Source organism: Marmota monax, unplaced genomic scaffold, assembly GCF_021218885.2.
Source record: "Marmota monax isolate L192 unplaced genomic scaffold, Marmota_monax_Labrador192_F-V1.1 WCK01_AAM20220418_F8-fsc00069, whole genome shotgun sequence".
Classification (NCBI taxonomy): domain Eukaryota; kingdom Metazoa; phylum Chordata; class Mammalia; order Rodentia; family Sciuridae; genus Marmota; species Marmota monax.
In genome coordinates, this window is record NW_026695243.1 from 8719295 (window position 1) to 8734026 (window position 14732).

General features: G+C 35.7%; 1 protein-coding gene across 1 annotated transcript in view; it reads right to left on the reverse strand.

Annotated features, from left to right (window-relative positions):
- Ube2r2 (ubiquitin conjugating enzyme E2 R2) overlaps nucleotides 1-14732 on the reverse strand; it is a 105936-nt gene that overhangs the window by 12073 nt on the left and 79131 nt on the right. Inside the window, exon 3 of the mRNA XM_046457150.2 lies at nucleotides 11380-11477. Coding sequence (XP_046313106.1) covers nucleotides 11380-11477 — 98 coding nt within the window. The remainder of the gene's footprint in view (nucleotides 1-11379; nucleotides 11478-14732) is intronic.

The window sequence follows — 14732 nt, forward strand, 5'->3', positions numbered from 1 at the left end:
AAGGAAAGAAAGAAAAGAAAAAGACCTTAGGGGTGATTCCGAGATAACCTGTTATAGTTGTGAAGCCTCTAAACAAAGGCATAAAGGCAGAGAAAGCAGTTCCTGTGGTGGTATTTGAAGAATGTCCCTAAATCCAGGCTCAAGGAGCCTGTGGGCCCAGGAAGAAAAACTATGCTGGTACCAAAATGCAAAGGACAATTTCAGAGGGGCAGATTAGTATGAAAAGTATCCTCTGTCAAAGAACTAGGTTAAATTAATTTGGCTTAGCTTACAAATATTAAGATCAGACAATGCAAATGACAGAGTCTGTATATTTTAATCAAGCAGAAAAAAATCTTGAATTCCTGTGGGCAGCAGCAATACATTTTCTAGGGACAAAAGCAATGAGAAAATCCTTGTTTAGGGCTTTGTATGTGAAAAAAGGAGAGGTTTGTTTTCTAGGGGAGATGTTTAAGTATTTCATTCAACATTTAACCTCCAAAAAACAATCAAGCTGGGCATGGTGATGCATGTCTGTAATCCCAGCAACTGCTGAAGCAGGATTACCACAAATTAGAGGCCAGACTGGACAACTGAACTTCATCTCAAACTCAAAAATACAAGGGGCTGGGAAGTAGCTTAGTTGTGAAGTATCATTAGCTTCAGTCCCCAGTACTGCAAAACAAAACAAAAATTAGAATCACTAGTATCTTAGATAAACCTGCCCTTTTTTTGGTGGGGGTCCAAATTTTCAACAAATCTTCCAAAATTTTTCTATAAACCTTTCATACAATCTCCCCTTATCCTTGGGGGTGTTTGTGGTTTATATATGAGGTGTCCCTCCAAAAGCTGATGTGTGATACAATGAAACAAAGTTCACAGTGGAATGATTGAGTTATGAGAGCCTTAACCTAATCAGAGCATTTGATCCCTTATAGGGATCAATTGGGCAGTTAGGGTGTGGCCAGAAAAGGATGTCACCCAGAGTGAGCCTTTGGGTACGTATATATTTTGGATTTCATGATTAGAAGTCTGTGTGTTTCTTGGTGGTCATGTCCTGAGTTACTTTCCTCCACCACACTCTTCCTACCATGATGTTTTGCCACACCTTAGACACAGATCTATAGACTGAGACCTATTAAATCATGAGACCCAAATAAACTTTTCCTCCTCTAAAATTGTTTCGGTTGGGTCTTTTGGTCACAGCAATGAAAAAGCTGACTAAAAGAGGAGTTATGTTCCAAGAGCCCCCGCCCCCTACAGTGTATACTTGAAACTGCAGACAGTACAAACCCTAGATATATACTGGTTTTCCTATACCTATATACCTGTGATAAAATTTAATTCACAAATTAGGTAGAGTAAGAGATTAACAATAGCTGATAATAAAATGGAACAATTATAACATATACAATAATAAAAGTTATGTGAATGTGGTCTGTCTCAAAACATCTCACTATATTTTCACCTTTTTCCCTTTAAAGAAGCACTTTATAGTTTTCTTCTCTTGGGCATACCTCCCCCTTCCCCCAATCACTGCTCTTTTGTTTTGGGTTCAAGTAAACTAAGAGTTAATTTGAACACAAGCAGTGCAAATCCACAACATGACAACTAATACTACAAGTATTACTAAGTGACTAACAGGTAAGTAGCACGCACAGCCTGGATATACTTAACAAAGGCTGACTCACATCCCAGGCAAGAAGAGGATATTACTCAGAATGGGATACAGTTTAAAACTTAGGAATTGTTTATTTCTGGAATTTTCCATTTAATATATTTTCAGACTGTGGTTGGTTGACTATGAGTAATCGAAACTGTAAAAAGTATAACCAGAAACGTGAGGGAGTAGTGGGAGACTACTCTGGACTACCTCCCTGTTAAATTATACTGTCAAAATATATTGGCTGTCACATGTGGTGTTGCACACCTGTAATTTCAGTGATGCGGGATGCTGAGGCAGAAAAATCTGAAGTTTCAGGCCAGCCTTTTACCAAGACTCTGTCTCAAAATAAAAAAACATTTAAAAGGGCTGGGGATGCAGGTCCTTGGCAGAATGCCTCTGGGTTCAATCACCAGTACTGCAAAAATTACTTCTGAAGGCATGGTGCTCTCTCATAAGCATGTTCCTGAATGAACTTAAAGTTGAATAAATAAAACTCAGAACTTTAATTTTTTTTACAGTACTAAGGATTGAACGTAGGGACACTTTACATTAGAGCTTCATCCCTTTTCATTTTATTTTATTTTATTTTTAAATTTTGAGACAGGGTCTCACTAACTCAGGCTGGCCTCTAACTTGTGATCCTCCCAAGTACCTGGGATCATACCATACAGTGCTCAGAACTTTCAATAGTTACTTAAATCCAATGATTAAAGTCTTAAGATGTGCTCATATATGCATCATAGATGGTACTTTTTATTACAAAATATCTAAAATAAAATTCTGAAAACATTACCTTAGTTATTTTCATGTATTTAGCAACTTAGTTAAATTCTGTACTACATAAAGTGAACTGTTTGTGATATAGGCATCTAACAACTATCTCCCAACAGCCAAAATAAATTTATTTGAGGAATTAAGAAATGATTTTTTTGCTAACATATAGAAAACGATTACTTCATATCTGTACAACAAAAAACTCCATAGAAAAATAGCAATGAGGGGCTGGGGCTGTAGCTCAGTGGTCAAGCATTTGCTCGCAAGTGAGGCACTGGGTTGGATCCTCTGCACCACATAAAACTAAATAAAGATACTATGTGTTCATCTACAACATTTAAAAAAAAATAGCAATGACTCCACTCAGCTAGATAATAGGCACCATTCTAATGGCTTTACATGGATTATTCATTTAAGTTTTTCATCAATCAACTGAGGTAGATATTATTCTTGGCTTTCAGATAACAGAATCAAAAATGTTAAATCATTAGAAATAGATTACTAATAAAACCTAGTGTTTACCTAAATAGACTTAGAGGAAATGAAAAACAAAAACAAAAACCTAGTGTTTTATAAGTCCATCTCTTACAATTAAAAACTATTCCTAATTATTCACTTAGGAAAAAATTATAAAAGAATCTGTCAGAAAAAGTATAAAATGTAGAAGAAATGTTAAGACAATATTTAGACAAGAGACACATAATTAATTATTATTTACTGGAACACAAATAAGACAAATATGAAGCTGAAATCTCTAAAAAATCATCTAAAACTAACATTTCATTAATTTATAGTTTAAGAAGAGTCTTCCTGTTTCATGCAAAAATCTCTTAATATAAGTGCCCAGTACAGTGGAGAACATCCTTATTCCTGGTATTTCAGAGACTAAGGTTGGAAGGGCTATTTGAGCCCAGGAGTTTCAGATCAGTGTAGGGATCACACAAGACCCTGTCTCAAAACAAGCAAACATTAGCATGAATACAATGTGGTTAAAATGTGCATTATTTTAAACAGATTCAGCTCATATTAGAGAAGCAATTTCAAAAAGGTATATACTTCACACTTCTTTCATGTCAGAGAAATAATGAAAAATAGTGCAAAAAAGCTTAATCATTTATGTTTATTCTAGCTTCACACATGGTACTACTGATATCTGAAGAGATCAATTCAAGATTCAGAGAATGGTAAAGAAAATGAAGTTTACAATTTTATTAGGCAGTCCATAAATAAGCAAAGCATTGAAAAATACCTAAATCCAAACTGTAGAAAACAAAGTACTATTACGTTAAATGAACCAAAGACTAAGTTGGGGAAATAATATTACTAAAAGCACAGGATAGCACCCAAGATACCAAAATCTATGGATGTTTAAATCCCTTACATAAAATGGCATAGTATTTGCATATAACCTGTGTACATTCTCTCATATACTTTAAACCACCTCTAGATCTTTATAATACTTAATATAATGTAAATGTTATGCAAAAAGTTGGTTTACTGTATGGTTTAGGAATGATAAAAAGAAAAAAGTCCATCTCTATTCAATACAGATGATATCTTTTTTTCCCCAAAATATTTCTGATCCACAATTGTTTGAATCCACAGATATAGAGAGCTAACTGTATGTATTTAACACAACAAAACTAGAAAGACAGGGTGCCAGAAATGAGATGACTCGAGGGCTGGGGATGTGGCTCAAGAAGTAGCATGCTAGCCTGGCATATGCAGGGCCCTGGGTTCAATCCTCAGCACCGCATAAAAATAAAAAATAAAGATATTGTGTCCACCGAAAACTGAAAAATAAATTAAAAAAAAAAAAAGGAGATGACTCGACACCAGAAAAGTATGTTCCCACTGATACTCTGGCACATCAAGGATTTATTAAGCTTTGGAGATAGGCCCTAATTGTTAGGTCCACAAAAGTTAGAAAATATGGATTTGAGTTAAGCTGAAAAGTAAACCCCTGCTTTGGACAGCTATATTACTTTCCTAAAGCTGCCATAACAAAGGACCACAAAGTGGGTGGCTTAAAACAACAGTAACTTATTGTCTCAGCTCTGAAGGTTCAAAATCAAAGTGTTGGTGCCGCCAGGCCATGTGCTCCATGAAATATGTAGGGAACAACTGTTTCTTTTTTCCTTCTAGCTTCTGGTGTTTGCAATCAATAATCAACATTCCCCGGCTTATAAATCCATTCCCTCCAATCTCTGTACTCCAACATATCTTTTGCGTGGATACAACATCAGTAGCAGAGGGCAGAAAGGAGCCAAAGAAAAACTGAATCCACAAATACAGTTCAGAGGGCTGGGGCTGTAGCTCAATAGTAAAGCACTTGCCTCACATGTGTGAAGCACTGGGTTTGATCCTCAGCACCACATAAAAATAAATAAAAATACCATGTGTTCACCTACAACTCAATAAATATTTTTTTAAAAATACAGTTCAGAAAAGCTCTCACAAAATGAAACAAAAAGAAAATCAAGTCATCTATGCTGTAGAAAAGGATGGCAAACAGTAATCAAACTTTCAAAGGCAACAATCAAAACAGAGGAGATGGAGTTGTAATTCAATGGTAGAGCACTTGCCTAGCATGTGTGAGGCACTGGGTTCAATCATCAGCACCACATTAAAAACAAATAAATAAAACAAAAGTATTTGTGGGAGGCAGAAATGCCTGTGGTGCCTCCATTGTCACATGGTCAGGTTTGTCTCTGTGTGTGTCTTCTTTCTTTTTAGGGCTCTTCTTTTGAAGCTCTGTCTTCTCTTCTTTAAAAGGACATCTATAGTATTGGATTATGGACCTATTCTACTCTAGTATGCACTTCAAGGAATTACATATAAAATTAGATCATTTCCAAATAAAATCAAATTCTGAGGTACTAGCAGTTAGGACTTCAACATAATCATCTTTCTGGGGACATAATTCAACCCCATAGTAGTCCACCTTGCTGGCTGTCCAAAAATCACGTCTTTCCTACATGCAAAATACTTTCCCTCGTACAAACACTCTCAAAATTCTTAACACTTTTGGCATTAAATTTAAACCCCAAGTTTCCATCTAAATACCATAAATGCAATGTCCCAAATTTTATCATCTGAAATAATTTATGGGTAAGAACTAGGGTATGATTCAACCTAGGGCAAAATTCCTCTCCATCTGTAACCTTGTGAGATAAAACAACAAATTATCTGCTTCAAAAATACAACATTAGAATAGGTATAGGACAGATTTTTCTCTTATAAAAGGGAAAAATCAGAAAAAAAGAATTGTAGGTCACAAACAAATCCAAACCTAGCATGTTAAATTCTATTACCTTTCAAGGCCTGAGAAAATCCTCTGGACTGCACACTCTGTCCTCTGGGATCTAAGTACAACCCCACCCCCTTTTGGACTTGAGTAGTTTATCAGCTCTCTGAAACCAATAAGGAAGCGGCCTATCTCCAAGGCTACCATTGCCTTCTCTCTGAGGACCATTTCCTATCTTCTAGATGCATCGCTCCAAGCTCTGCCTCTAAGCCTTTACTACCATAAAACCTTTCCCTCCCCCTTTTGTACCTACTTGTCTTCTTCTTCCTCTTTTTTTTTTTTTTTGGTACTGATGCTCGAACTCGGGGGCACTCAACCACTGAGTTACATCCCCAGCCCTATTTTGTATTTTATTTAGTGAGATAGGGTCTCACTGAGTTTCTTAGCGCCTCACTTTTACTGAGGCTGGATTTGAACTCGTAATCCAGCCCTTGTCCTCTTCTTTTTTTAAATGTATGTTTTAGATGTTGATAGATCTTTTTTTATTTTATTCATTTATTTATATGTGGTGCTGAGAATCGAACCCAGTGCCTTGCACATTCTAGGAAACTGCTCTACCACTGAACTACAACCCCAGCCCCCTTGTTCTCTTCTTAATGAACACAAATCATACTGTATTAAAGACCCATCCTTACTAGGCAGGCTGGTATGTGCCTGTAAACCCAGAGACTCAGAAGGCTGAGGCAGGGGGATGGCAAGTTCAAGACTAGCCTTAGCAATTTAGCAAGGCACTAAGCAATTTAGCCATGCCCCGTCTCAAAGTAAGGAAAAAAAGGTAGGTAGGTAGGTAGGTAGGGGTGGGTGTGTGTGTGTGTGTGTGTGTGTGTGTGTCCCCAGGGTGGTTACTGAGAACACAGCTCATTGGTAAATATTTCAATCCTCAGTAAACCCCTCCTCAAAAAAGGACCCACCTTTCTATACCGCAGCATCATTTTAATTAATTTTAATAATATCTGCAATTGACTTATTTCTAAATAAGGTCATGCTGTAAGGGGTAAGGACTTCAATGAATCTTTTTTTGGGGAAAACAATTCAGCCTGTAACAGTGGCAGATGGCAGAAAAGACCTAGAGAAAAACTGATTCCACAAATATGGGTCACCTATGTGGGATAGAAAGGAGGGCAAACAGGGTAGCCAAGCTTTTTTACGTCAATAATCTACACAGATTAATGCCTATAATATTATTGAAGAAAGACGTTTTGATTCTGAAATCTTATACCAAACTGTCATTTAAAGAATAATGGCACTGTCTCCATGGCGTACACTTGTAATCCCAGCAACTCTGGAAGAGAAGCAGGAGAATCACAAACCCAAAGCTAGTCTCAGCAACTCAGCGAGGCCCTAAGCAACTTAGCAAGACCCTGTCTCAAAACAAAAAATAAAACAGGCTGAGGGTGTGGCTCAATAGTTGAGCACTTCTGGGTTTAATCCCCTGTATGGGGGGGAGGGGGCGCGAGGGAGTATAATGGCAAAACAGGTTCAACACGCAGCTCAGTGACCTGCTAAGCATGTGCAAGGTCACAGGTTCTATACCCAGTTCTGCAAAACAACATAAGCATGTGTGCACACACGCGCGAGCGCGCACACACACACACAAGCAAAAAATATTCTGAATATGAAAAGACTCATAATGTTGGCTACCACAAAGTATGTTTGCAGAAGTTACCACTAAGACAAGTTCAGCTAGATAACAGATCACGAGAGTAAAACAATAGACAGAAAGCAGTGAATCAAGTTAACAGGAGAAATAAGAATAAATTAGGATAATGCTACAGAATAATATAAACCAAAATCTTATAATGCTGACTGTAAAGAAAGAATTATATTTTTACAGTGCTGGGCATTGGTATGCTGATTACATTGCTTAATATCTGAGCACTGATATATAATTTTATGCAGAAAACTCAAGTAACAGATGTAAGTAAAGTAAAAGACATAAACAAAAAATAAAAGGGGCTGGGGATGCAGCTCAGTGGTAGACTACCACTGGACACTGTGTTTAATACCAGGACCACCAAATAAAATAAAAAATTTAAAAACAGTTGCCTAAGAAGAGAGGATTATTCAATATAATGTGTCATAATGCATGGGATCCTGGATTATAAAAGTTACATTGGTAAAAGCTAAGGAAATGGGGGGGTGGCAATGGCACATGCTGTGATCCCAGCCACTGAGGAGGCTAAGGCAGAAAGAAGATCACAAGTTTGAGGCCAGCTTGGGCAAATTAGTGACTCTGCCTTAAAAAATAAAGTCTGGAGATGTAGCTTAGTGGTAGAGCACCTACATGGGTTCAAATACATGGTACCACCAAAAAAAAAAAAAACAGCAACAACAGCAAAAAAAACCCAAGGAATTGTGGTGAAAGAGAATGGGCATTAGTAAACAAGATGTTAATACTGGTTCATTAACTTTAATAAATGAACAAAACTGATGGCAGATGTTACTAATAAAGGAAAACAGCAGGGTAAATAGGAACTCTCAGTGCTTTCACATTTATGAAATTTATCGTAAAGTTTAAAACTTTTTAAAATAAAAGGTTAGCCGTGTGCATTGGCAATATCTCTAATCCCTGCATCTTAGGAGGCTGAGGCAGGAGCTTCACAGGTTTGAAGTGCCTGCAATTTAGTGAGACCCACAGCAACTTAATTAAACCCTGTCTAAAAATAAAAAGGACTAGGGATGTATCTCCATGGTGAAGTGCCCTTAGGTTCAATCCCCAGCACAAAATAAACAAATAAACGAATAAAAATAAACAAGAACTTGATGAGAAAGTACAGTAAGAAACCACTTTGTACCCAGCTAGGACAAGTGAAATAGAAAACAAAGTGTTAAAGGAGATGTGAAAACTGAGCTACATGTCGAACCTGTTTTGCCATTATATATATATTTATATTTATATATATTTATATTTATATATATATTTTTTAAATATTCAGCACACTTTATTTATTTTTTTTTAAAAGAGAGAATTTTTTTTTTAATATTTATTTTTTAGTTTTCGGCGGACACAACATCTTTGTTTTATGTGGTGCTGAGGATCGAACCCGGGTCGCACGCATGCCAGGCGAGCGCACTACCGCTTGAGCCACATCCCCAGCCCATATATATATATTTTTGTACACACACCTACTCAAAGAAATGTAAAACTATTATAGTCACTTTGGAAAACAGTCGGGAAGTTTCTCAAAACTTTCAACAGAGGGCAGGGGATGTGGCTTAACATGTGCACTGCCCTGGATTCAACCCCCAGCAAAACACCCACATTAAACACAGTTACCAATTGACCCAGCAGTTCCACTCCTAGGTAAATATCCAAGGAAATGAAAATAGATAACCACTCAAAAATGTGTACATACTTTTCATAGTACATCATTTATAATAACCCAAAAGTGGAAACAACCCAAATGTCCCTCAACTGGAGGCATAAAATGTGGTATTAACCATACCACATATATGAATACGTGTGATTTAATCATACAGTGTGATTTAATCATACAAAGGGATAAATGCCATAAAAAGAAATGAAACAGGCTAAGGATATAGTTCAGTGGTTGAATACCTGTATGCAGGAGGTCCTGAGTTCAATCCTTAGTATCATTTAAAAGGGGGGTGGGAGGGAGCGCCCCTGGGACTGTGGCTCAGTGGTAGAGCACTTGCCAGGCATGTGTGAGGCCCTGGGTTCGATCCTCAGCACCACATATAAATAAATAAATAAAATAGAGGTATTGTGTCAACCTACAGCTAAAAAAAATTAGAAAAAAAAAAGGAGTTGAAGTATTGATACATACCACAGCATGAATGAATCTTGAAAAGTTTATGCTAAATGAAAGAGGTCAGTCACAAAATAATACATATCATGTTTGCATCCTTATGAAAGGTCTAGAATAGGCAAATCCACAGACACAGAAAATCAACTGGTGGTTTCCTAGGGCTGGGAGATTTGGGGAGTAATGAACAGTAATTGTTAGTGTATGGGTTTCCTTTAAGGGTAATAAAAACTTTCTAATGTTGATCGTGTTAACAGCACAAACCTGTGAGTATACTAAAAAACTTTTAAATTGTAGATTTTAAATGGGTGACTTGTATGGTATGTGAATTATACTTCAATAAAGTTTTTTTAAAAAAAGACTAGAACACTATAAATTCTTTTTGCCAAAAATCTTAGAATAGAAATATTTAGTTTATGTCCTAAAAATTTTATTTTAAAACATTACTCCACTGTGAATTCTTAGTCCTTCTCTTCTAATATACAGTAGTACTAGTCTTTGTTACATTTGAATATGTATGCATGTATATGTAAATAAAATTGAAGCCATTCTTTGCCACATTCTAGAACCATATAAATTATACGATCTATGAATTAACATAGAACAAATGTTTATCTGATTAATATATTTCCTGAGGCTAAAGGTATACATCACTGATAGAGTGCTTGCCTAGCAAGCCTAAGGCCCTGAGTTTGGTCTCTAGCACACCAAAAAAAGAAAAATAGAGAAAAAGAATTTTCAACATTTATTAAAAAATAAAAATATCAGCTGGGCGCAGTGGCACATGCCTATAATCCCAGTGGCTCAGGAGGCTGAGGCAGAAGGAATGTAAGTTCAAAGCAGGCCTCAGCAAAAGTGAGGCTCTAAGTAACTCAGTGAGACCCTGTCTCTAAATAAAATACAAAATAAGGGTGGGAATGTGGCTCAGTGCTCAAGTGCCCCCGAGTTCAATCCCTGTTACCCTACCCAAAAGAAAGAAAGACAAAGTATCATCAAATTACAGTGTTTTTAATCAACAGTACATTAATGATAATGGCAATAACTCAATATAGAATTAGGGGGTGTGCTGGGGTGTGAACCTAGGACCTCATGTATACTACACCAGCACAAAATTAGTTTTTAATTGTTTAAGTGATTTCTTAAATATATTTAATAGGATCAACAGTGTAACTGGCTTTAAAATTTCTTAAGCAGTATGACCATCCCCTATACATAAGCTACTATTCAAAAACGAAAGATGATGAAATATCAATCTAGATAAATAATCAAGAGATGAGAAGTCAAAGGAGAAATCACATGAAATATGTCTTCCAACCATCAAAAGAAACACACACACACACAAAACTAACTAACAAAATAAATAAAAGGCATCAGATAAATAAACTCAGTTTTGAGTCTGTAAAGTCTTAAGATCTGTCTGCAAAAAGTAATAAGAATATTAAAGAAACAACAAAAGTCATGGGGTCCAAAGAAGCAAGGTAGAACTTATGACAATGTAAGAGGAAGAATCCATGCTTATAAAATTCCTTCCACAGTGAACACAGGGAAATAAAAATCACATGCATTATTCCTCAGTAAATAAAAACATTTTGAAAGAAGCATACATAAAGTTCTAAATGAAGATAAACAACTCCAAACAGGAAGGATTTTTTTGCATAGCTTAAATAAACAGTATGTAATCTTATTTGACTAAAGGCAAAAAAAGGAAAAATGAGACTTTTACACACAAAAAAGACCATTATTAAGGTGGTGTGTAACTATGTAACTGTAATCCTAGTAACTTCTTGGGATGCTCAGGCAAGATTGCTTAAGTAAAGTTCAAGGTCAGCCTGAGCAAAAACCAAAACAAAAATTAAAAAATAATTTTTCTTAATTTAACACCTTACCTCACATTCTGAGTAGGATTCCACCTTTCAGAGGGCAGTTCTCCACTCTGTGGGTCATCTACAGGAGGATGAAGTATCGAAATGCATACATCTCCATTCTACAAAACACAATATCATATTTAGTAAATATCCCAAAGTGCCATACAAAAAGGTACATATCAGTTCTATTTAAGTTTCCTTTGTTCCTAAAAACGTGCATGCTCTTAATTAAGGGAGAAAACAATTCTTTTTCTAGCATAATAAAGATTCATTTGAACCATCTCTAAAACATATTTCTTAGCTAAAAAAAGAAAACACCTATAGGGCCATAAAATAAACTATTAAGTAAAGAAAGAAAAAGACAAACATGAGGGGCTAGAGTTGTGGCTCAGCGGTAGAGCACTCGCCTAGCATGTACGAGGCCCTGGGTTTGATTCTCAGTACCACATAAGATAAATAAATAAAATAAAGGTATTGTGTCTAACTAAAAAATAAATATTTTTTAAAAAGTATTAAAAAAAAAAGACAAACATGATATTTCCTAAATATACAGTTATAAGAACTCACTACTATGGCTATTTTATTTAGTGTCACAAATGTAAATTATAGGACTTAAAGACCTAATCCAGAATTACATTAAGATTATTTCAAACACATAAGGATGGCATAAAAAGGGCAATGCAGAGTATTAATTCAACAGATAAGACAGATACACAAAACACATTTATATAAATGTATCGTTTTTAAAAGATGAAATATTTTTAATAAAATGAAATTTTAATAACTATATTCTAAAACTTTGTATTACATGTAGATCCCAAAGGAAAAACTAAATATGGGTAGATGAAAAAAGGGAGGTAAAGTAGAAGGACTTGTAGTTGTGGGGATTTGGGATAGGTCTGTAATAACAAATACAACTTTAACAACTTAAGGGAAATTTAGACATGAGTTTCGAGAAATAAACCAGCACAATAAATGGTAAAATAATGCTTTGGTACTTGTATTTGTTTTTTATTGCAATAAATTCATTATCTTACATTGACAACAACAAATTCATTATCTTACATTGACAGGCCAATTTATAAAGCAAAACATACCATATTTTTTTTAAGAATTTTTTTTTAATATTTATTTTTTAGTTTTCGGCGGACACAACATCTTTGTTTGTATGTGGTGCTGAGGATCGAACCCGGGCCGCACGCATGCCAGGCGAGCGCGCTACCGCTTGAGCCACATCCCCAGCCCAACATACCATATTTTTAAAAAAGAGAGAAACTACCTTTTTCCCTTAGCATCCTTTTATCTTCAAAGCATTGTTTTATTTTTCTTGGTCTTTCTTCCAGAATCACATTTCCTCTAACTCATTTTCTGTCTCTTCCTTCTACTAAAGACTCTTCTGATTACATCAGACATCCCAGATAATCCCAAATAATTTTCCTAAAGTCAGCTGGTTATCTATATTATATTAATTACCCCTTGACATGTAATATATTTACAGATTTGAAGGATTCAGATGTCAGCATTTGGGGAGATTCATTATTTTACCTACTTTAACAGTGAACATTCTAGTTTTGCCGAAGAAAAGAGTACAGAAGTCAAAAAACAACCAAACAGTAAAACCAGCACAAAAAAATCAGGTCAGAATAATATATTGCTTGGAATTTTAAATGTATGTAACTAAAAATTCTGGGTAATGGAATAACATAAACAGATCTGCATATTTTAAAGTGGGCATCTTAGCCAGGGGTTGGCACATGCCTGTAATCCCAGCTGCCAGAGAGGACGAGGCATGGAAAGTTTAAGGTAACTTACAGAGACCCTGACTCAAAAGAAAATAAAAAGTGATAGGGATATAGTTCAGTAGTACAGCACTTGCCTAGCATGCAAGAAAGTCACCCTGAGTTTGTTCTCCAATATCCCTTCCTAAAACAGGGGAGTGTTTTAATTAATACAAACAATGCACCTGACAAATTTCAACGATGAACAGAAAGAAACTATCATAACATGAAAAGGGGCATTTGTAAAAATTTAAAAAAAAGAGCTACATTCCTATCTCAATGTAAACAAAAAAAGTTTTCTTCTTAAGAGCAGAACAAGAAAAGGACACTGACTTGCACTACTGCTATCTAACAGTTTTTACTTTTTCTTTCATTCATTCATGGTACAGGGGATTTAACCAAGAGGGTATTCTACCACTAAGCATTACCACCAGGCCCTCTTTTATTTTATGACAATATCTAAGTTGCGAAGGCTGACTTCAAATTGTGATCCTGCCTCAGCCTCTGAAGTCACTGGGATTACAGGTACATGCCACCAAGCCCAGCCTAATATTGTTTCTACTCAGTACAATTAGACAATAAATAATAAAAGGAACATGAATTGAAATGAAGAAGCAAAATCATTTGTATTCACAGATGACATGATCCTACACATAGAAAATTCCAAAGAATCAATAAGAAAGCTACTAGAGATAAGAAATTTAGGAAGTTTTAAGACACACAGTAAATCCTCAGCTTTTTCTTTTCTTTTCTTCTCTTTTCTAACAGTACTGGGGATTGAACCCAAGGGCTACATCCACAATCCTTTTAATCTTTCATTTTTGAGACAGGGTCTCCCTAAGTTTGAGCCCTCTTGCCTTAGCCTCATGAGTAGCTGCGATTATAGGTGCATACCATGTGCCTAGTCTTCAAATCAGTGTTATTACCATATATCAGCAAATAACCCTTAGAAAGAACAGTTTCTTAAAAATCCATTCATAAGGGCTAGGGTTGTGGCTCAGTGGTAGAGCACTTGCCTAGCACACATAAGGCAATGGGTTCGATCCTCAGCATCACATAAAAATAAATAAATAAATAAAGTTATGTCCATCTACAACTAAAAAAATTTTTTAAATCCATTCATTATAGGCATTTAAAGGAATAAATCTAATCGAAGACATGAAAAACCTGTACATTGAAAAAAATAAAACAATGCTCAAAGAAACTTGAAAAGACCCAAATAAATGTAAAGACATTGTTAAGACGGTAATATTCTACAATTTAAACTACAAATTCAACACAAACCCTATCAAAATACTACCTTCCATTTTTGCAAACACTGACAAGCTCATCCTAAAATTTATATAGAAATTTAACTGAACCAAAGTCAAAATAGTTTTGAAAAAGAACAAAATTTTAAGACTCATACTTCCTTGTTTCAGAATGTACTACAAAGCAGTTTAATACTACCATAATGACAGATATATAGATCAACTGAAAAGAATTTAAGAGTCCAGAAATAATCCCATATGTCTATAGTCAATAGACGTTTGGGTGGGGTGGGGGGTGCCAGGGATTGAACCCAAGAGTGATTAACCACTGATCCACATCCCCAAA